Here is a 23,965-nt window from a genome sequence, read left to right as displayed (position 1 = left end):
CCTGATTATGTAAAGCTCTTGTTCCTTTCCCAGCTTTGGATATACTTTTTTGTCCTTTTTGGTTTATAATAAAAATTAAGAATGGAAATAAGGAATATGTCAAAGAGACAACAACCCAACTAAAGAGCAGACAACAGGCGAATGCCACCAATGGTTCTCCCACGCAGCTAGAAAATCCCGCACCCAGAGTTGTCCTCAGCTTGTCCCTAAATAAAATGGTGTACATGTACTACTTCAGTGAAAGCCTTCATCTTTGTTATAAGGTTTGGATGGTAAAATATTTTACCATGAGCGTCACTGAAAAGACATTGATCTTTGTTATAAGGTTTGGATGGTAAAATATTTTACCATGAGCGTCACTGAAAAGACATTGATTGTCGAAATACGCATCTGGTGCAGATACATTTGTACCGTTTATGTTGTTATAAGTATAAATAGCATAATGAAATCATAGAAATGCATAAGTAATTTATTAAATATTAATAGAAATGCATATGTAATTTATTAAATATTTCAAAACAATATGAATAGTCTGCATAATTAAAGCGTCTCAATTGTCTACTGGAGAAGTTTAAACAATTCTTCCAGTGAATGATCCCTCCACTTAATACCACGATCCACACTTTGGAAAATTTAGCGGTGATTTTGGATGTTCATGGATCTCACCAACTTGGAAAACTAGGCCCATACCTACCTCTGCGTGAAATTCTATGTGACAGTGAAAAAACCAAAATCCTAAAAAAGTCAAAACAATTATTGATTTTGAGATAGGATAATACATATAATATGTTTTCCTTCCTTTAAATTTCTTGCATTCGTCTAAAAACCACCCAAGTCACAATTTTGTATTATTTTGTACATAAATCATGCCGTTAGTTTCCTCGTATGAATTGCATAAAAAATCGTTGTTAATTTATGTGTCATTTAGTCTCTTGTGGATACAAGTAAACCATTATAGGTCAAAGTACGGAATGGTCGAACATATTTACCTGGATTAGTAGCATGGAACCTAACAATCGTGTATCCGCCATCTGGTACAGTAACAGTATCTTTAGCTGCCCGTTTTGTAAGATTTCTTTGCAATAATCCAAGGTCGTCGAGTTTTTTTACTTCCTCTAAAGTTGTAGTGGATCCAAGCTGTAAGAAATATGTAATTGCAAATTATATCTCTTTGAGTAAGGGATTCACTCATACCCAATTTTGTAAAAACTACAGGCAAAACGGTGATTTATAAAAATAGGAAGATATGGTATGACTGCAAATGAAACAACTATCCACAAGAGACTAAATGACACATAGATTAACAACGAATTTTTATGCAATTCAAACGAGAAAACTAACGGCATGATTTCTGTACAAAATAATGAACGGAAAACAAATATGATATACAGCATCAAACGACAACATTTGAATTACAGGCTCATAAATTTTAAAATGTTTATGACTTCATTGTGAAAAATACAACTGTCTGATATTTCAGTTTCAAATTTTCAGATTTTATTCACTGATACATATGTACTAGCCCATGATTTTCTATAAACCGCAGAATTTTGACTGTTTTTGTAAGTTAATGTCGAATAATAAAGCTCTTATCATACCCTCTCCTTTAGTGTGACAAACTTTCAAGTGAAAAAAAAGAGAGAATCTCTTAACTATGCATATGCATACATGTAGCTTCAATTTCTCAGCCAGGGATTGTTAATCGTTTTTGTTATTTTTTATTTGTTAGTGTCCTTCAAAATTGCTTTACGTGTCGATTTAAATTTAAATGAAATATTATACCTCATACATCACGGAAATCAATCACAGAAATTGGCCTCTTGTTAATTTTCAAAAGTTTTAGTGTTATTACTTAGCGATCTATAACAACACAACAAAAGGTACAATTCTACCTACCCTATCCATACCGACAACTCGGAAATAATTTCCATGTAAATGCATAGGATGGTTTGCATCATATGTATGTCCTTCATCAATGAGCACCAGTTCTACTGTATCTCCTAGTGATACTTTCTGTACATGTACACACTCACAGTACTCCTTGGTACAGTCAGTTGTTTTATTCAGTGTCTCTGGATTACACAGTAATTCCTGCAACAAACGAAATAATTGATTAATTAAGTTATAGAATGCACCTGTGCCTTTTTGATACATTCGCACACATGCGTTTTCAAACTTGTCCTTGTGATCAGTTTTTTTCTTGTACAATGTAAGTCTTAACTTTTCATCTATTAGGTTGTTTTTTTGTTGCAGCTATACCTTTTCCAATGACGTAACACAACCACTGAAGAGGTTACTACATGACTTAGGACAGGCACATGCGGTAGGGTTTAACAACTGTATCGCGATAACTGATAAGATCGAAGACTCCTAGTGTTTAATATCGGTTATATAGTGCACAAACATTAATGACAACTTAGAATCATTTCATTTAATCAATTTAAACCGAAAAAATATACACTTAAACAAAAGTTTATTTGATATTCTGACAAAAGTAATTCTAGTAATAGTCTTTCTAGAAATAAAATCCACAAGATCTAAGATGTCTGTTGGTCATGTTGGTTGTCTGTGCTAATGATCGAGTAACTGCATCATTATCATATACCCATTAGCTCATTACAATATTACTAATACATAAAAATAATTGTATAAAATTATATCACTGTAACGTGTTGGATGGATGTTCAAAGAGTAATGTTGTGATGTTTCAACTATAAATGCTGGAACTATATATACTGTCATCCAATAGACAGACCACATTATCAAGACTCTTTTCTTCGTTTTTTTCTATATTGCGTACATTTAACACGAAACACATACGATGCATGCGCCTTTAAAGACTTTTATAGTTTTATATAGAGAGCATCTTCCAGTGGACCGACAAGAAGGTTTGCAATCCTTGAAATAGTATGTCGTATTCTTTACTGTTTTAATTATACAAAAAGAAGATGTGGTGTGATTGCCAATGAGACACCTCTCCACAACATACCAGATAACACAGAAGTTACTTTAACAGTTATGTGTTTCCGTACGGCCTTCACTAATGAGCATAACCCATGGCCATACTGCATAGTCAGACATGAAAGGTCACGCAATGACAAATGTAAAATCATTAAAACGAGACAAAACTATTGATCTAATTTATGTACAAAAAATTAAACGAAACACAAATAAATAGCAACAAACGACATGCCCCAATGAATTGCAGGCTCCTGACTTGGTACAGACACATACACCTGGGACAGTGGTGTAACAGCTCAATATAAGAACGAACTATCAGTTTTCTTTCGACTTACCTTCGGGATGTCATTAAACTGTGATAACACTGGTGATGGTGGTAATATGTTAGAGATGTGGTTAATCTGTGGTGTATAATGGATATGATCGTGGTCATGTATTTGGTACATATCATTTAATCGGTAGTTACTAATATTGTAGAAATCCATTGCCAGATAAAACCGTTTGTCCGGAACATCTTTCAGTGATGCATCATCGTCAAGTTTTGATACCAAACTGGAAACTGGTATAAGTTTCTCTGTCTCTTTGGCATTCAATGGGTTCAGTATCTGTATTAAAACGATGGTAGAAAATATAATAGTACTGTATTGAAATACATGTTTAAACGAATTGTAATAACTTTTATGTATAAATAACGCCAATATCGAAATACAAACTTATTAACATTCTGCAACCATAACACAATTTGTTTTTTGTCTAACGAGCATTCTTCCAAAGTATTCTTTAGAGATAAATGTTAGTCTATCGTTTCAGATACTCAGCTTATTCATCTTATTCAATTGACGTCGTATTGTAGTTTTTAAGTGTTTTTTTTTACTCTCCAAATGTTTGCTTTTAACGAGGGTTTTCGTCGTTCTTCAAGGATATTTGGATGTGTTTTGATGTGACGTTGCTATGTAAATCGGGCAAACATTTGTTGTGTCTATGATATATTGTTTCAGCGATCATGGCATGTCTCTATGCCATTTAAAGCTTACTTCTTAAAATTCGTAAACAAGTAATTGCCATACATTGGTCTTAAAGTGATAATCCCGCCACAATATTTATGTATGTGCCTGTCCCAAGTAAGGAGCCTGTAATTCACTGGTTGTCGTTTGCTTATGTGTTACATATTTGTTTTTCGTTCATTTTTTTTACGTGTTACGGTACTTATCTATTCCAAATTCATGTATTTGGTTTGATGTTATATTTGTAATTTTCATCGGATTTTGTCAAATTGGTTGACATCTTTTTTTATTAAATTCATGTGTTATGGTGAAGAAGATTAATCACCGCCTTCATTTATTAGTTTTGATTTTGTTCAACGTAATCTGTACGATTTTTATGTTTGAAGTTAGACCCTGTTCACACTAGCATTTTTTTTTATCGATCTAATTTGAATCGATCTAAATAAAACCAGTTAGCGTTCACATTATCTTTAATCATATCGATCTCTATCGGTCCATGGAAGTAATATTGGAAGGAATAACATCGTCGTCACTTCAAAGGTTTCATCTGCGTTACCGCCCATCTTTCAATAACTCGTTAATTGGTTCAATATCTGGCATGGAAGTTTATTCTCCGCATGTGATCGATCAAATCACTGACACTTATCGGTCATTTTCGTGTTCACGGAGAACTACGAACAGACAAGTTTTTGTCGAATATACATGCGAAGTAACCCGACTAGTCCATTCGTTACATTCCGTTGATGTACGCTGCCGAAAAGAGTCATTCGTTCAATTTTTATTTTAGTCCAATTTTTCCCTATTTTTGTTTAGTTTGAACTTAATAGTTAAAACCGACAGCTATCACATACGAAATTGGAGAACAAAGTTGTGTCATTTCAATTTTAAAATTTACAGACAATTAAAAAACCATTTCCGTATAAAGTTAAGAAGATGACTGTACAATAAATACGTTTGGACACCCTTTATTAAATACGAAAAATCTAAATCTCTCGTGTATTTATAGTCAATTAAATTATTAACAATTCTAAACGGTTCTATCCTTCAATTTAAGTTCTTGATACATAAACTAATTTGTGTAAAAAAGAATTTACCGTAAGACAGATAGATGCAAGCCCATTTCGTCGGTTTGTTATATTTTTTGCTGTATAGCTTATTATATTAATACAAGCATTCCACAATAAACACTTTTTAAATATATATTTACGAAAATATTATCCCCGTTTTAGTTGTCCAGTTTCAATAATGCAATCAATGACATTTATGACATATACATAAATTTAGAATACTTGAAAGTAAATATTATTTCATTCAATCTCGATAAACTTTGCACATTTCAACAGTAAAAAAATCTATGCCTACATTTGCCTACATTATTTTGTTAAACATCATGTGAAACCTGATCGATTCATCGGTATTTAACTGTTTAACTCGGGATCCGCTTTTAACCGGAAAATACTTTTAGAACAGTTTAAAACAAACGGTAAAAAGCAAAAATATGCTAAATTAAATACAATTTTCCATGTTAAACTGCTGTAGTTTGAACAATTCTCGTCCGTTTTTCAAGTTTTTTTCACCATTCGATTTCTTTCTAAAGGTAGATATTCTATGTGATACAGCGCTACCTTGTTATTAATAAACTAGGGATTTCCCACAGGTGCGCTATAATTACCGGACTCGATAAAACCACGTGACTGATAAGAAATTCCAGATGCCTTTTACAACCGCGGTAACGCAGATAGTAACCAAAGGCGTCTTACCGCTGAGACTATAATTGGATGAAATCGTATGACTTTAGTACAGAGCTCAGCATGCTATAAATACATGCTAATTAGTCGTTGTTATTCCTTCTAAATATTACTTCCATGATCGGTCTAATATGAACCACTGCGTTCACACTACAATTAAAAACGTAATCGATCTAACCATGGAAGTAATATTTAGAAGGAATAACAACGACTAATTAGCATGTATTTATAGCATGCTGAGCTCTGTACTAAAGTCATACGATTTCATCCAATTATAGTCTCAGCGGTAAGACGCCTTTGGTTACTATCTGCGTTACCGCGGTTGTAAAAGGCATCTGGAATTTCTTATCAGTCACGTGGTTTTATCGAGTCCGGTAATTATAGCGCACCTGTGGGAAATCCCTAGTTTATTAATAACAAGGTAGCGCTGTATCACATAGAATATCTACCTTTAGAAAGAAATCGAATGGTGAAAAAAACTTGAAAAACGGACGAGAATTGTTCAAACTACAGCAGTTTAACATGGAAAATTGTATTTAATTTAGCATATTTTTGCTTTTTACCGTTTGTTTTAAACTGTTCTAAAAGTATTTTCCGGTTAAAAGCGGATCCCGAGTTAAACAGTTAAATACCGATGAATCGATCAGGTTTCACATGATGTTTAACAAAATAATGTAGGCAAATGTAGGCATAGATTTTTTTACTGTTGAAATGTGCAAAGTTTATCGAGATTGAATGAAATAATATTTACTTTCAAGTATTCTAAATTTATGTATATGTCATAAATGTCATTGATTGCATTATTGAAACTGGACAACTAAAACGGGGATAATATTTTCGTAAATATATATTTAAAAAGTGTTTATTGTGGAATGCTTGTATTAATATAATAAGCTATACAGCAAAAAATATAACAAACCGACGAAATGGGCTTGCATCTATCTGTCTTACGGTAAATTCTTTTTTACACAAATTAGTTTATGTATCAAGAACTTAAATTGAAGGATAGAACCGTTTAGAATTGTTAATAATTTAATTGACTATAAATACACGAGAGATTTAGATTTTTCGTATTTAATAAAGGGTGTCCAAACGTATTTATTGTACAGTCATCTTCTTAACTTTATACGGAAATGGTTTTTTAATTGTCTGTAAATTTTAAAATTGAAATGACACAACTTTGTTCTCCAATTTCGTATGTGATAGCTGTCGGTTTTAACTATTAAGTTCAAACTAAACAAAAATAGGGAAAAATTGGACTAAAATAAAAATTGAACGAATGACTCTTTTCGGCAGCGTACATCAACGGAATGTAACGAATGGACTAGTCGGGTTACTTCGCATGTATATTCGACAAAAACTTGTCTGTTCGTAGTTCTCCGTGAACACGAAAATGACCGATAAGTGTCAGTGATTTGATCGATCACATGCGGAGAATAAACTTCCATGCCAGATATTGAACCAATTAACGAGTTATTGAAAGATGGGCGGTAACGCAGATGAAACCTTTGAAGTGACGACGATGTTATTCCTTCCAATATTACTTCCATGATCTAACCTTTTTGCCCGTAAAACTGTAAACACTGTGTATAAATAGAACTGATTTATCAAATTCATGTGCTGATACACTGATACACACACTTGGAAAAAAAATTGGATAAAGTTATTGTTTCTCTTGAATCACAATTTAAAATTTTGATACTGGTGTTATTGCAGTTTTCTTTAATTTTGAAAAAAAATAACTACATAGCAACGAAGTAACAACACGACGTCGGAAATACTGCGGTTCCTACAAAGAAACAAAATCAACATAAGAAAAGAAGACACAGACTTCGCAAATCTATGCTATGGCGAAGACAACATGTTTACAGTTTGTTTTAAAGGTCTTTTAACAGAGAAATATGGGTTAAACAACGAACCTCTGAGATAGTTTTGCCGCTATACATGCGCATACGTTATTTTCGATTCAATCGTTCTAGTTTAAACCGATCTCTGCGTTCACATCTAAAGTAAGATCGGTTTCCTTTAGATCGATTCAAACTAAACTACCTCTTTTGGTGTTTTAGTTTAGACCGATTGAAGATCGATTCAATGCGTTCACATTAGCCCTTAAACCGATCTAAAGTGAACCGGTCTAGTTTAAATCGATAAAAATGTCCTAGTGTGAACGGGGTCTTAGATTCAAAACAAACCGGACATATATATAATATAGTTAATTGCTATGGATTAGTATTGCAATGTGCATTCTGTTTAAATGTAATATCAGTATTTAGTTCTATTAAAACTTAAATCAATCCTATTTCTATCTTATTTTTTAGATATAATTTTTCAAATATAACGTCATTTTTGTGCTGTTTCAGAAATTCAAATGTCTGCGTGACGTAATATTGTGCCTTTTCACCACTTCGAATGTGACGTCATTGTTATGACTATTTGCGCTCAGTTGGGTTTGTCTATTTTCTTTGTTGGTCTTCAATGTATTATGTATTCGGGTTTTGTTTTCTGTAATTAGTTAAGACGTCAGTTTTATCATGTAAATCTTTTATATTCATTTGATAAAATTTACTGTTTGCAATAGCATAAATTGTAATAATAAGGATGTTCTTATCAAAAGCAGAAAACCCTAGCCGTATTTGGCACAACCTTTTTCAACTTTTGATCCTCAGAGCTGAACAACTTTGTCCCCCCTTTTTTTTTACTTTCGAATTTTTATATCTGGGCGTCACTGGTAAGTCTTGTGTGGACGAGGCGCGTTTTTGACATATTGAATTTTAAAGCTGATGCCTTTTGTTATCTATTATTCATGTGTTTCTTTGCCGAATACGTTCTCCTATTTATTTGTATTGTAGTCCTATATTATTATGTTGTCATTTTAATGTTATATTTAACAATGCCATCAAAGTGCGAGGTTTGGCATGCCAAAAACCAGGTTCAACCCACCATTTTTTTCAATAAAAATGTCCTGTACCAAGTCAGGAAAATGGCCATTGTTATATCATAGTTTGTTTCTGTGTGTGTAACATTTTTACGTTGTGTTTCCGTTGTGTCGTTTGTTTTCTCCTATATTTGAGTGTGAATTCACATTACTATAAGACGTGTCACGGTACTTTTCTATCCCAAATTCTTGTATTTGGTTTTGATGTTATATTGGTTATTCTCATCGGATTTTGTCTAATGCTTAGTCCGTTGCTGTGTGTGTTACATTTTAAGGTTGTGTCGTTGTTCTCCTCTAATATTTAATGCGTTTCCCTCAGTTTTGGTTTGTTACCCCGATTTTGTTTTTTGTCCATAGATTTATGAGTTTTGAGCAGTGGTATACTACTGTTGCCTTTTTTCATATATATAAACCCTGCATTTAACTTTAATCAACGACTCCTACGGTCGGAACTTAGAACTTATACCACCAAAATAGGGAATTCTATATACCTTTCCATCTCTGTTTACATCGTCATAAAATCTTGATTCTGAGGGGTCAGTCTCATTGGCTCCTCGATATCTTATTATAGCCAGCTGTGAAGCATTTTTAACTTCGCAGTCTGCAAGTCCTACTACTCTCATCCAGTAATTGTCAACCGGCTGATCACCGTTTATGATGATGTCATAGCGCTCTCCGTTGTACATTATCAGACTTTCCACTTCTATTGGTTCGATTGGAGTTCCGTCCGTAGCTATAACTGTAAAGTTGTGGTCATCAATAGAAATGTGTTTTGGACAAAAAAGCAGACCGTTACTGATCAGTCGAAAGCGGTATCGGCGACCAGAGTCGATTGTAAAAACTTCAAATGGCGTGTACACTTCACCTCCTGTACGCGTCGTAAACTTTTGAAACGCTCCCTTTCCTAAAACATAAAATACTGAATAGAAACAAAAGAAATATATTAACTTAACTGATGATAATATATAAGTGTATCAAAATATTATATGAAATATAAGTAGAAGATGAAGCCAGTCTGTACCGAAAGAAGAGATTAGGGAGACATATTTGAAATCGATAATGGTAATCTTTCAAATTTCTAGACGAGCGTAACTTTATCTGCTATACACGAAAATATAAGAGAGATATGAATGAGTATGGTAGAACCAAAAATAAGAAGTTACTGAACATTGAACATACGTGTGTGTAACTAAAATCAACTCTATTCTAGAAAGAGCATTTAAAAACTGTCTTTATTAAAGACGAGATATGCATTAGAGAGAACTCGTTCCCCTTTTAAGAAAGGAAAAAAAATGGAAAAGTTCTTTGTTTGTGAGGAATTGCCAAAACATCACATTTGCACTATAATTGTTAAAATTCCCACGCAGTCCTAGAAAAAAATAAGGAAAAATCTAGATATTAGACAAGGTTTTACATTCATCAAATAACCTAACCATTGCTCAAGTAAAACATCATTATGAAAACCCTACTCGTAAATTTTGAAGACTTTTTTTTTGTGGATTCCTAAAATAGCTGTATCTAGATGAGTTTACAACTCATTTTCTAAAGATCCAGTAATTCCAAATTGTACCAAAGTCCAATCTAATTAAAAACTGATCTCTCATCGCTCCTGTTTCTGAAATGTCGCGTGGGAAATCTAACGAAACCCGCTTTGAAGTCACATGTGAGTGACCTCGTAGGTGTGTCTTTTTCGACCAATGAAATTGAGTCTTCCACGATCTTGAAAGTTTAACGTAAGGTAAAGGGGCGTAACTCATTTTATTTACGACGAAATCGTCAGTCAAAATAATTCATAAACTTTTTTGATTGGCTTATTAATAGGTCGTCAATTCATTTGCATATCATTATAAATTCATTACTTTTAGTTCACTCACATGTGACCTCAAAGCCGGTTTCGTTAGATCTCCACGCGACATATCAGAAAACGGGAGCGATGAGAGATCGGTTTTTAATTAGATTGACCAAAGTCTAATATGTTATGAGAAATGTCCACAAGCACTTGTCTCAAAAAATAAGTTCCTTTATATCTTAAAATAACACTGTTGTATTATAAGAAAATTAAGGTATATTAAAATAAAAATCGGAGACAAGTGCCTGTCTACAGTTGAAAAACACATGTTTAGTTTTATTGTGTTTTTCTGTTATTGTATTGTAGTTTTTCACTCTATTTAGATGTCTCGTGTAAAAAATATGCCAACAATTACCGTTTATAAGCATTGATGCTGGTTTATTGTCACCGTCTGCAAGATAATGATGAGCAAATTTGTTGATTGACAGCTCTGTCAACCAATCGTTGATGATTACTGTATACTCTGGTGTGTCAATGTCGTACATGCTGTACTGTGGATCTTGTTCTGGGGTTTGCCGTATGACTAACGGTCCAAAGAAACCATCAGATCTCTGTAATCCTGAGTGAGCATGCCAAAAGTGTGTTCCTGATGTCGATGCCTTAAATCTAGAGATACAACGTTAGACTTTGTATTTGGATTTATCTGTCCGATCTTTATTTGGTTAGCCTTGATATAATGTGTGGCAAAGTGATTACAAGTTGGATACATGGGTTATTACACTGACCTTGCTACAATACTTAGTCGAAATAAATAAATGTCTAAAAATAAATACGAGTATGCTGGATATTCAATGTCTTATATCTTCAAGCATTAATTTTGTTTGCATTATTGAAGATCAGATAAAGTCAGATAAACATTACTGCTAAATTACTGTAGTGAACTATGTATTGGTTCATTTCTTTAAAACTGCGTTTATCTCTGAGTTTGTTTTTAAAATCCCCCATAATGTAAATAATACTAGTTTTTCACACTGTTTTTAACGTACTTGTTTATCTCTGAGTTTGTTTTTAAAATCCTCCATAATGTTAACAATACTAGTTTTTTTCACACTGTTTTAAACTTACTTGTACTGGAATGAAGTGTATGGTAGTATTGGACACTGTGTCACCATGGCTACACCATCCATGAATTGTGACTCTCTCTGGTGTATACCATGCCAGTGTACAGATGTTCCTTCGCTACCCTCCAGCTTATTATGAACATTTACAACTATAGTATCATTGTAACATACCTGAAAACATACACATGGTTTAATTGTTGTTTGAAACACATGTAGAATACTGATGTTATCGTACAAATAAAAACATATGAAGAGACAATAATGAAAATAAGAGCAAAAGTTTAAGACCGAAAAAAATATTTGAAATAGAGTATATCAATCAAAGGGGGAAGACCAATCAGAAATGTTAATAGGGCATCTGTATGATGAGGAAGACCAATCAGAAGTGTTAATAAGGCATCTGTATGATGAGGAAGACCAATCAGAAATGTAAGAGATCTTTATATGGAGGAAGACAAATCAGAAGTGTTAATAAGGGATCTTTATATGGAGGAAGACCAATCAGAAGTGTTAACAAGGCATCTGTATGATGAGGAAGACCAATCAGAAATGTTAATAAGGCATCTGTATGATGAGGAAGACCAATCAGAAATGTAAGAGATCTTTATATGGAGGAAGACCAATCAGAAATGTTAATAAGGGATCTTTATATGGAGGAAGACCAATAAGAAATGTTAATAAGGCATCTGTATCATGAGGAAGACCAATCAGAAGTGTTAATAAGGCATCTGTATGATGAGGAAGACCAATCAGAAGTGTTAATAAGGGATCTTTATGATGAGGAAGACCAATCAGAAATGTTAATAAGGCATCTGTATCATGAGGAAGACCAATCAGAAATGTTAATAAGGCATCTGTATGATGAGGAAGACCAATCAGAAGTGTTAATAAGGGATCTTTATATGGAGGAAGACCAATCAGAAGTGTTAATAAGGGATCTTTATGATGAGGAAAACCAATCAGAAGTGTTAATAAGGGATCTTTATATGGAGGAAGACCAATCAGAAGTGTTAATAAGGGATCTTTATGATGAGGAAGACCAATCAGAAATGTTAATAAGGCATCTGTATGATGAGGAAGACCAATCAGAAGTGTTAATAAGGGATCTTTATATGGAGGAAGACCAATAAGAAATGTTAATAAGGCATCTGTATGATGAGGAAAACCAATCAGAAGTGTTAATAAGGCATCTGTATGATGAGGAAAACCAATCAGAAATGTTAATAAGGCATCTGTATGATGAGGAAGACCAATCAGAAATGTAAGAGATCTTTATATGGAGGAAGACCAATCAGAAATGTTAATAAGGCATCTGTATGATGAGGAAAACCAATCAGAAGTGTTAATAAGGGATCTTTATATGGAGGAAGACCAATCAGAAGTGTTAATAAGGCATCTGTATGATGAGGAAGACCAATCAGAAGTGTTAATAAGGGATCTTTATGATGAGGAAGACCACTCAGAAGTGTTAATAAGGCATCTGTATGATGAGGAAGACCAATCAGAAGTGTTAATAAGGCATCTGTATGATGAGGAAGACCAATCAGAAGTGTTAATAAGGGATCTTTATGATGAGGAAGACCAATCAGAAGTGTTAATAAGGGATCTTTATATGGAGGAAGACCAATCAGAAGTGTTAATAAGGGATCTTTATGATGAGGAAAACCAATCAGAAGTGTTAATAAGGGATCTTTATATGGAGGAAGACCAATCAGAAGTGTTAATAAGGGATCTTTATATGGAGGAAGACCAATCAGAAATGTTAATAAGGCATCTGTACGATGAGGAAGACCAATCAGAAGTGTTAATAAGGGATCTTTATATGGAGGAAGACCAATCAGAAGTGTTAATAAGGGATCTTTATGATGAGGAAGACCAATCAGAAGTGTTAATAAGGGATCTTTAAATGGAGGAAGACCAATCAGAAGTGTTAATAAGGGATCTTTATGATGAGGAAGACCACTCAGAAGTGTTAATAAGGCATCTGTATGATGAGGAAGACCAATCAGAAGTGTTAATAAGGCATCTGTATGATGAGGAAGACCAATCAGAAGTGTTAATAAGGGATCTTTATGATGAGGAAGACCAATCAGAAGTGTTAATAAGGGATCTTTATATGGAGGAAGACCAATCAGAAGTGTTAATAAGGCATCTGTATGATGAGGAAGACCAATCAGAAGTGTTAATTAGGGATCTTTATGATGAGGAAGACCAATCAGAAGTGTTAATAAGGGATCTTTATATGGAAGAAGACCAATCAGAAGTGTTAATAAGGCATCTGTATGATGAGGAAGACCAATCAGAAGTGTTAATAAGGGATCTTTATATGGAGGAAGACCAATCAGAAATGTTAATAAGGCATCTGTATGATGAGGAAGACCAATCAGAAGTGTTAATAAGGGATCTTTATGATGAGGAAGACCAATCAGAAGTGTTAATAAGGGATCTTTATATGGAGGAAGACCAATCAGAAGTGTTAATAAGGCATCTGTATGATGAGGAAGACCAATCAGAAGTGTTAATAAGGGATCTTTATATGGAGGAAGACCAATAAGAAATGTTAATAAGGCATCTGTATGATGAGGAAAACCAATCAGAAGTGTTAATAAGGCATCTGTATGATGAGGAAAACCAATCAGAAATGTTAATAAGGCATCTGTATGATGAGGAAGACCAATATGAAATGTAAGAGATCTTTATATGGAGGAAGACCAATCAGAAATGTTAATAAGGCATCTTTATATGGAGGAAGACCAATCAGAAGTGTTAATAAGGCATCTGTATGATGAGGAAAACCAATCAGAAATGTTAAGAAGGCATCTGTATGATGAGGAAGACCAATCAGAAATGTAAGAGATCTTTATATGAAGGAAGACCAATCAGAAATGTTAATAAGGCATCTGTATGATGAGGAAGACCAATCAGAAGTGTTAATAAGGGATCTTTATATGGAGGAAGACCAATCAGAAGTGTTAATAAGGCATCTGTATGATGAGGAAGACCAATCAGAAGTGTTAATAAGGCATCTGTATGATGAGGAAGACCAATCAGAAGTGTTAATAAGGCATCTGTATGATGAGGAAGACCAATCAGAAGTGTTAATAAGGCATCTGTATGATGAGGAAGACCAATCAGAAGTGTTAATAAGGCATCTGTATGATGAGGAAAACCAATCAGAAGTGTTAATAAGGGATCTTTATATGGAGGAAGACCAATCAGAAGTGTTAATAAGGCATCTGTATGATGAGGAAGACAAATCAGAAATGTAAGAGATCTTTATATGGAGGAAGACCAATCAGAAGTGTTAATAAGGCATCTGTATGATGAGGAAGACCAATCAGAAGTGTTAATAAGGCATCTGTATGATGAGGAAGACCAATCAGAAGTGTTAATAAGGCATCTGTATGATGAGGAAGACCAATCAGAAGTGTTAATAAGGGATCTTTATGATGAGGAAGACCAATCAGAAGTGTTAATAAGGCATCTGTATGATGAGGAAGACCAATCAGAAGTGTTAATAAGGGATCTTTATATGGAGGAAGACCAATCAGAAGTGTTAATAAGGCATCTGTATGATAAGGAAGACCAATCAGAAGTGTTAATAAGGGATCTTTATGATGAGGAAGACCAATCAGAATTGTTAATAAGGCATCTGTATGATGAGGAAAACCAATCAGAAGTGTTAATAAGGGATCTTTATGATGAGGAAGACCAATCAGAAATGTTAATAAGGCATCTGTATGATGAGGAAAACCAATCAGAAGTGTTGATAAGGGATCTTTATATGGAGGAAGACCAATCAGAAGTGTTAATAAGGCATCTGTATGATGAGGAAGACCAATCAGAAGTGTTAATAAGGCATCTGTATGATGAGGAAGACCAATCAGAAATGTTAATAAGGCATCTGTATGATGAGGAAGACCAATCAGAAATGTTAATAAGGCATCTGTATGATGAGGAAGACCAATCAGAAGTGTTAATAAGGCATCTGTATGATGAGGAAGACCACTCAGAAGTGTTAATAAGGCATCTGTATGATGAGGAAGACCAATCAGAAGTGTTAATAAGGAATCTTTATATGGAGGAAGACCAATAAGAAATGTTAATAAGGGATCTTTATGATGAGGAAGACCAATCAGAAGTGTTAATAAGGGATCTTTATGATGAGGAAGACCAATCAGAAATGTTAATAAGGCATCTGTATGATGAGGAAGACCAATCAGAAATGTTAATAAGGAATCTGTATGATGAGGAATACCAATCAGAATTGTTAATAAGGGATCTTTATATATGGAGGAAGACCAATAAGAAATGTTAATAAGGCATCTGTACGATGAGGAAGACCAATCAGAAGTGTTAATAAGGGATCTTTATATGGAGGAAGACCAATCAGAAATGTTAATAAGGGATCTTTATATGGAGGAAGACCAATTAGAAATGTTAATAAGGCATCTGTATGATGAGGAAGACCAATCAGAAGTGTTAATAAGGGATCTTTATATGGAGGAAGACCAATCAGAAATGTTAATAAGGGATCTTTATATGGAGGAAGACCAATCAGAAGTGTTAATAAGGAATCTTTATATGGAGGAAGACCAATCAGAAGTGTTAATAAGGCATCTGTATGATGAGGAAGACCAATCAGAAATGTTAATAAGGCATCTGTATGATGAGGAAGACCAATCAGAAGTGTTAATAAGGGATCTGTATGATGAGGAAGACCAATCAGAAATGTTAATAAGGGATCTGTATGATGAGAAAGACCAATCAGAAATGTTAATAAGGCATCTGTATAATCTGTTGTTCAGCAACAGTTTTCAAGTCTATTTTTCCGATTTCCTTATGAAAACCAGTCGGTATTTACTGCCTTGTTTGCTTATCTTAACTGCTTCCTTTTAGATTTGTTGAATTGTATTTGCAAACCAATCACTCAATAACGGAATTACGTGCAACCGAACGCATACACAATTGTTCGGATGACACATTCGTTAAAGTATTGATTGGACATTTATTGTCATTTTAATGATTACGTAAGGTGTTTTAACTTACTAAAAAAATAACGGTTACACTTTGTACTTTGTTTCGTTTTATCAATTTATCTGATTTTAGGGACACATGCTCTCTTGGTAAAATGAGTCCTTGATATACGTGTACCTGGTTATTTGTCCTTGCGACACATGAATTGCATTACAGATATTACATAAGAGGTTAAAATTTCCTTTAGATCGATTAAAAGAAGTTTTATTTCATTTTGTAATATCCTTATGATGAAAACATTTTAAAAAATAGTTTGAAACTTTAAAGGCTGAGTTTAACGTGATGAGGGTACTATGCTGACCTCATATTATTTTCAAACCTAAATAGTAATGTCTTGTATTTCAATGTTGGTGTATTTTACAGTTCATGTTTGGATAGATTATACATTATATAAACTTGAAAAAGAAATTAAATCAGGAGAAACTGTGTACAACTGGTGCCCATTGTAAAACATATAACTCTCTGAAAAATCAGTGTAAATAAATGATCGCATCATATATTTAAAATGTTGTCTTAATGTTTGAAATTAGGTTTGAATAATTTTGATTCCTGACAAAATAGAAATTTTAATCTTCGTAATAAAGCTAGATGTGCGTGAAGTTGTACAAAGTAATAGAGTATAGAGAACTGACACACGACATGTCTGTTAATATACTAGTCAGCAAAAGAAACGATACAATGAAATGTAATTTCCATACATAATGAAATTGGATACACTGTTCCAAGATAGATAATTGCCCAATTGGTCTATATTTACAGAGTGATATTTTCTTAAGGCAAAAACACGATTTTTTTGTTATTTAAAAAATCGGGTTTCACCCCAAAAATTCAAAAATCGATATTTAAACTTATAACTTCAATCTTAAACATGGTCTACGTAAAATTTTGAATGTTTTTGCAGACATTTGAATACTTAATTCTCATCTTCGAAAGTAGGTGTCGATTTTTGTGATAATTTCCCCCCAAATAAATGTCAAGCTCCCCTAAGAGTGGACAAAAATTAAGCTAACAATCGTTGTTTGTACAGAGGTTTGTTTTGATTTTAAAACAGACTAATTGGATAAATTTATATCTTACATGTATACCAGGGCCCGGTAACATCCTGTTCACTGTGATTATTCCCCTTTGATTCCCATCCGCTGGAACACAATGAGGTCGTCCACAATCAGTTGTATTGTAAGGACATTCATAACAAGACTTTGTAAGAGTATAATAGTATTCAACTGTAAAGTTATATTCACATGTCATTGGATGATCTGTCTTACATGGTCTAATGCACGGATGTTCCTTGTAGTCTGAAACAAATATGTTAGAATGCAAACAAAAATACGTCAGAATAAAATTAAATGGGTGTACGTAACCTATATCCACACACTTGACAACCTTCAACAATGAGAAAAAAACCAAAACCATGTAATTGGCTAAAAAAGACCGGGGCATGACGATATAGAAAACAAGTTGAACCAGAAAACTGAGGGCGTGTGGACCTAAAAACTTTTAGGTTAAGAAATGTTGTACTGATTTGTGAAAATATGATTTAGTTTAATAAGAATATTTCTTTGCAAAAGACTATCGTCGGAACCGAACAATGAATCAGCATTAGGTCATGGAGTACATTTGTAAAACAACATCTAATGTGATGTGTAGAAATATTGACTTCACATATAACAGTAGCACAATATCCGTTTCAAAACATACAATCTATATGTTCGATCTCGTATGATTGACAGTAAATATCTTTTCAGCTTATTGGCTGAAAAATCCCTAAATGGCTTACTGATCATTAGAACTGTTTCAGAATTATTAAAGTAAGAACATATTGATTAAAAAAAAACAGGGTAAAAAAAGAATTACCCTTTATCTTAATATTCTATACAGAAGTTTATTCCATTGAATACAAATTGAATTCAAAGAAGCGAAAATTAGCAAAAAATATAATTACAAAAATACAGAATTCCGAGGAAAACTCAAAACGGACAGTTGAAAAATCAAAAGCTCAAACACATCAAACCAATGGATAACAACTGTCATATTCCTGACTTGGTACAGGCATTTTCTTATGTAGAAAATGGTGAATTAAACGCGGTTTGAAAGACTTTGAAAGCAGGCTCTCTTGCTGGTATGAGAGTCGCATAAAATTCTATCATATTGACAACGATGTTTGAACAAAACAAACATACATAATAGAAACAAATGTATAGAAAAGGGGTACAATAGTCAACATTGTGGTATAATCTTTATCACTATGAAAGTAATCATGTCGACAGTGTTCTTATAGATTGTTTTCGTTTTTTATAAATCGGTTTTCGGCATCTTTACACTGTAAATAAAATTGAGAATGGAAATGGGGAATGTGTCAAAGAGACAACAACCCTACCAAATAAAAAACAACAGCAGAGGGTCACTAACAGGTCTTCAATGTAGCGAGAAATTCCCGCACCCGGAGGCGTCCTTCAGCTGGAAGGACTGTAAATGTTTTTGCAGTGCTTCGTGCTTTCAATACAAGTGTATTTCTTTTTAAAAAAAAAGTGATGTTGTAGATTGCTTTACTGTCCCATTTACTAATAAACCACATCTACTTTCTTGTATATTTAATAAAACTTGCTTTTGCATTCTTTTTTTTTCTTTAAAAATACAAAATAATATTGTGATTTATTTAAGATTTCTCATTTTCTACAAAATCTATGCTCAGTATCATTTTCTATGTTTATGGTCAATTGGTAAAACATATCATTGCGGTCTCCACAAATTGATAATTCATACCTTGTAATAAAATATGACCATGCGATTCCACCAAAAATAATAATATAGTCGTCTTCAAAATAAGCAAGTTTGTTTCCATAAATTGTGCCATTGTATTGTCTTATTGACCGATGCTTCTTTCGCCTTAAATTAGATAATATTTCCCTTTTATAGTATTCGGGAAGTTTAATTAATTTGATAAGAAAATCTTATGTCAATTTACCCTCTTTTTCGTTATGTGAAATAAAGTTCACCCCTGTTCATATATAATAAATTATCGATTTTAAGTGATAGGTACTTTAAAACGTGTATAGTATATAGTATACATGTACTTATGGTAATTGAAAACAAAGCTTTAATATCATAAAATGCATGTAAAATAATCGAAAAGTAAATGCATATTAAGATACATTTAAATAAAATTAACGCCACTTCCCTCTTTCGATCAATGATGTTTTGCACTTCTTGTTTTAAGAAGCATGATTGGGATGCTTCTAGCTACACTGAGAAACCCTAGGTTTGTCACGGTTTATATCTTACCTATTCATGCAGATTTAGATCACCCTGCATCACCATTGACATGACGTTCGATGTTACAACTTGTCAAAGTTTTTAACAAAGTATAGAGAAATTTTTATACAAATATGATTGTAATTATCATCATTATATTCTTGCCTCTAATTTTTTTTTTTGCTTTGCAAAGAGTGGGATATCTTATTTGATTCTTCAATCTTCAGTCTATTGGTTTAGTTCAAGTGATTAGGAGTAACACACGAAGGCTACAGCGTATCTCACTGTGATATTTGATATAGGATGAAACTTGAATCAAATATACAGAATAGCAGTTTTCAGTAAAAAAAGGCAGGATGAGCAACTTGGCAAAAAAAAGGCATGATGAGCAACTTGGCCCCCCAAAAAAGGCAGGATGAGCAACTTGGCAAAAAAAAAAGACATGATGAGCAACTTGGCAAAAAAAGGCATGATGAGCAACTTGGCAGAAAAAAAGGCATGATGAGCAACTTGGCAAAAAAAGGCATGATGATCAACTTGGCAAAAAAAGGCATGATGAGCAACTTGGCAAAAAAAATATCAAGATGAGCAACTTGGCAAATAAAAGGCATGATGAGCAACTTGGCAAAAAAAGGCATGATGAGCAACTTGGCAAAAAGGCATGATGAGCAACTTGGCAAAATAAAAGGCAGGATGATCAACTTGGCCAAAAAAAGGAAGGATGACAATTGGTGTAAAGAAAGGTCAGGCTAAAGTGATAGTAGCTTCCTTACACAAAATTCATATAACTATTGTGACTTATTCTGTGTAATTACAAACATTTCCACAAGAAAGTCTCGCAATATTCCTAGAGATAGAATTATAAGGATTAAATGGTCTGGATTTTTTTTTAATTGGACTGTCTGCTCACAAACTGAATAAAAAACAATGTTTAATTCTATATAATATGAACTTTATACATCAATTACGCATATAGACATGTGTGTTTTCAGTTACCGGCCCAACTCTATCTTAGGCGAACCAACTTAAATAAAAATTCCCGCGATTTTGCGGATTTGATCTAGTGTATATTATTTGCAGAATACACTTTTGAATAATCAGATATAATAGCCATACCCTTTCACATGATTTCTATCAGAAATTGTATTAGTCTATTGGCCGATCATTCACTGGTTGTATTACACTATAAGCCGAGCACACACAGGTTGTATTACACTATAAGCCGAGCATACAAAGGTTGTATTTCGTTTTAAGCCGAGCAAACACATGTTGTATTTCGTTATAAGCCGAGCAAACACATGTTGTATTTCACTATAAGCCGAAAATACACAGGTTGTATTCCACTATAAGCCGAGCATATACAGTTTGTATTACAATATAAACCAAACATACATAGGCTGTATTACACTATAAGCCGAGCATACATAGGTTGTATTACACTATAAGCCGAGCATTCAAAGGCTGTATTACACTATACGCCGAGCATACAAAGGCTGTATTACACTATACGCCGAGCATTCAAAGGCTGTATAACACTATAAGCCGAGCATACACAGGATGTATTACACTATAAGCCGAGCATACAAAGGCTGTATTACACTATAAGTCGATCATACAAAGGCTGTATTACACTATACGCCGAGCATACAAAGGATGTATTACACTATAAGCCGAGCATACAAAGGCTGTATTACACTATAAGCCGAGCATACATAGGTTGTATTACACTATAAACTGAGCATACAAAGGATGTGTTACAATATAAGCCGAGCATACACAGGTTGCATTACACTATAAGCCGAGCGTACACAGGATGTATTACACTATAAGCCGAGCATACAAAGGTTGTATTACACTATAAGCCGAGCAAACACAGGTTGTATTTCACTATAAGCCGAGCAAACACAGGTTGTATTCCACTATAAGCCGAGCATATACAGTTTGTATTACAATATAAACCAAACATACACAGGCTGTATTACACTATAAGTTGAGCATACATAGGTTGTATTACACTATAAGCCGAGCATACAAAGGCTGTATTACACTATACGCCAAGCATACAAAGGCTGTATTACACTATACGCCGAGCATACAAATGCTGTATAACACTATACGCCGAGCATACACAGGATGTATTACACTATAAGCCGAGCATACAAAGGCTGTATTACACTATAAGTTGATCATACAAAGGTTGTATTACACTAATGGCCGAGCATACATTGTATTACACTATAAGCCGAGCATACACAGGCTGTATTACACTATAAGCCGAGCATACACAGGTTGTATTACACTATAAGCCGAGCATACACAGGTTGTATTACACTATTGACCGAGCATACACAGGATGTATTACACTAATGGCCGATCATACCCAGGTTGTGTTACACTATTGGCCGCTAATACACAGGTTGTATTACACTATAAGCCGAACATACAAAGGTTGTATTACACTATAAGTCGAGCATACGCAGTATGTATTCCACTATAAGCCGATCATACACACGTTGCATTTCATTATAAGCCGATCATTAACAGATTGTATTTCAATATAAGCCGATCAAACACAGGTTGTATTACACTATTGACCGAACATACACAGGTTGTATTACACTATAAGCCGAGCATACACAGGTTGTATTACACTATAAGCCGAGAATACACAGGCTGTATTACACTATTGGCCGATCATACAAAGGTTGTATTACACTATTGGCCGAGCATACTCAGGGTGTATTACACTATTGGCCGATCATACACAGGTTGTATTACACTATAAGCCGAGCATACACAGGCTGTATTACACTATAAGCCGAGCATACACAGGTTGTATAACACTATAAGCTGAGAATACACAGGCTGTATTACACTATTAGCCGATCATACAAAGGTTGTATTACACTATTGGCCGAGCACACACAGGGTGTATTACACTATTGGCCGATCATACACAGGTTGTATTACACTATTGGTCGATCATACACAGGTTGTATTACACTATTGGCCGAGCATACACAGGCTGTATTACACTATTGGCCGATCATACACAGGTTGTATTACGCTATTGGCCGATCATACACAGGTTGTATTACACTATTGGCCGAGCATACACAGGATGTATTTCAATATGAGCCGATCATACAAAGATTGTATTACACTATCAGCCGAGCATACACAGGTTGCATTTCACTATAAGCCGAGCATACACAGCCATTACAGCTGGCCGAGGACCAGTATTGCACTATAAGCCGAGCATAGTATTGCACTATAAGCCGAGCATACACAGGTTGTATTACACTATTGGCCGAGCATACATTGGTGTATTACACTATTGGCCGAGCATACACAGGTTGTATTACACTATAAGCCGAGAATACACAGGCTGTATTACACTATTGACCGATCATACAAAGGTTGTATTACACTATTGGCCGAGCATACACAGGTTGTATTTAATTTACACTATTGGCCGAGCATACATTGGTGTATTACACTATTGGCCGAGCATACACAGGTTGTATTACACTATAAGCCGAGAATACACAGGCTGTATTACACTATTGGCCGATGATACAAAGGTTGTATTACACTATTGGCCGAGCATACACAGGCTGTATTACACTATTGGCCGAGCATACACAGGCTGTATTACACTATAAGCCGAGCATACACAGGTTGTATTACACTATAAGCCGAGAATACACAGGCTGTATTACACTATTGGCCGATCATACAAAGGTTGTATTACACTATAGGCCGAGCATACCCAGGGTGTATTACACTATTGGCCGATCATACACAGGTTGCATTACACAATAAGCCGAGCATACACAGGCTGTATTACACTATAAGCCGAGCATACACAGGTTGTATTACACTATAAGCTGAGAATACACAGGCTGTATTACACTATTAGCCGATCATACAAAGGTTGTATTACACTATTGGCCGAGCATACACAGGGTGTATTACACTATTGGCCGATCATACACAGGTTGTATTACACTATTAGCCGAGCATACACAGGTTGTATTACACTATAAGCTGATAACACACAGGCTGTATTACACTATTAGCCGATCATACAAAGGTTGTATTACACTATTGGCCGA

General features: G+C 34.3%; 1 protein-coding gene across 1 annotated transcript; it reads right to left on the bottom strand.

Moving 5' to 3' along the window:
* Positions 1–479: 479 nt before the first annotated feature.
* On the bottom strand, positions 480–19,502 carry LOC139484806 (uncharacterized). The gene is made up of 9 exons (XM_071268780.1): positions 19,359–19,502; positions 17,673–17,890; positions 11,563–11,729; positions 10,853–11,103; positions 9,140–9,552; positions 3,297–3,566; positions 1,897–2,091; positions 990–1,137; positions 480–735 (listed from the first exon to the last, which is right to left on the bottom strand). The coding sequence occupies exons 1-9, from the start codon at positions 19,447–19,449 to the stop codon at positions 605–607; spliced, it is 1,884 nt and encodes a 627-aa protein (XP_071124881.1). The 5' UTR covers positions 19,450–19,502; the 3' UTR covers positions 480–604.
* Positions 19,503–23,965: the final 4,463 nt, after the last annotated feature.

Source organism: Mytilus edulis, chromosome 8, assembly GCF_963676685.1.
Source record: "Mytilus edulis chromosome 8, xbMytEdul2.2, whole genome shotgun sequence".
NCBI classification, from domain to species: domain Eukaryota; kingdom Metazoa; phylum Mollusca; class Bivalvia; order Mytilida; family Mytilidae; genus Mytilus; species Mytilus edulis.
Note: the sequence above shows the minus strand (reverse complement) of the source record. Positions and strands in the feature narration are given on the sequence as shown.

What these genes read in the sequence shown, in the direction of transcription:
- LOC139484806 (XM_071268780.1), bottom strand. Translation starts at nt 19,449, where the DNA reads ATGGCACAATTTATGGAAACAAACTTGCTTATTTTGAAGACGACTATA. An exon ending in TGGTCATATTTTATTACAAG is followed by an intron (nt 17,891 to 19,358) that starts GTATGAATTATC and finishes TATTTGTTTCAG; the next exon opens with ACTACAAGGAACATCCGTGC. An exon ending in TACACTTCATTCCAGTACAA is followed by an intron (nt 11,104 to 11,562) that starts GTAAGTTTAAAA and finishes TTGTATCTCTAG; the next exon opens with ATTTAAGGCATCGACATCAG.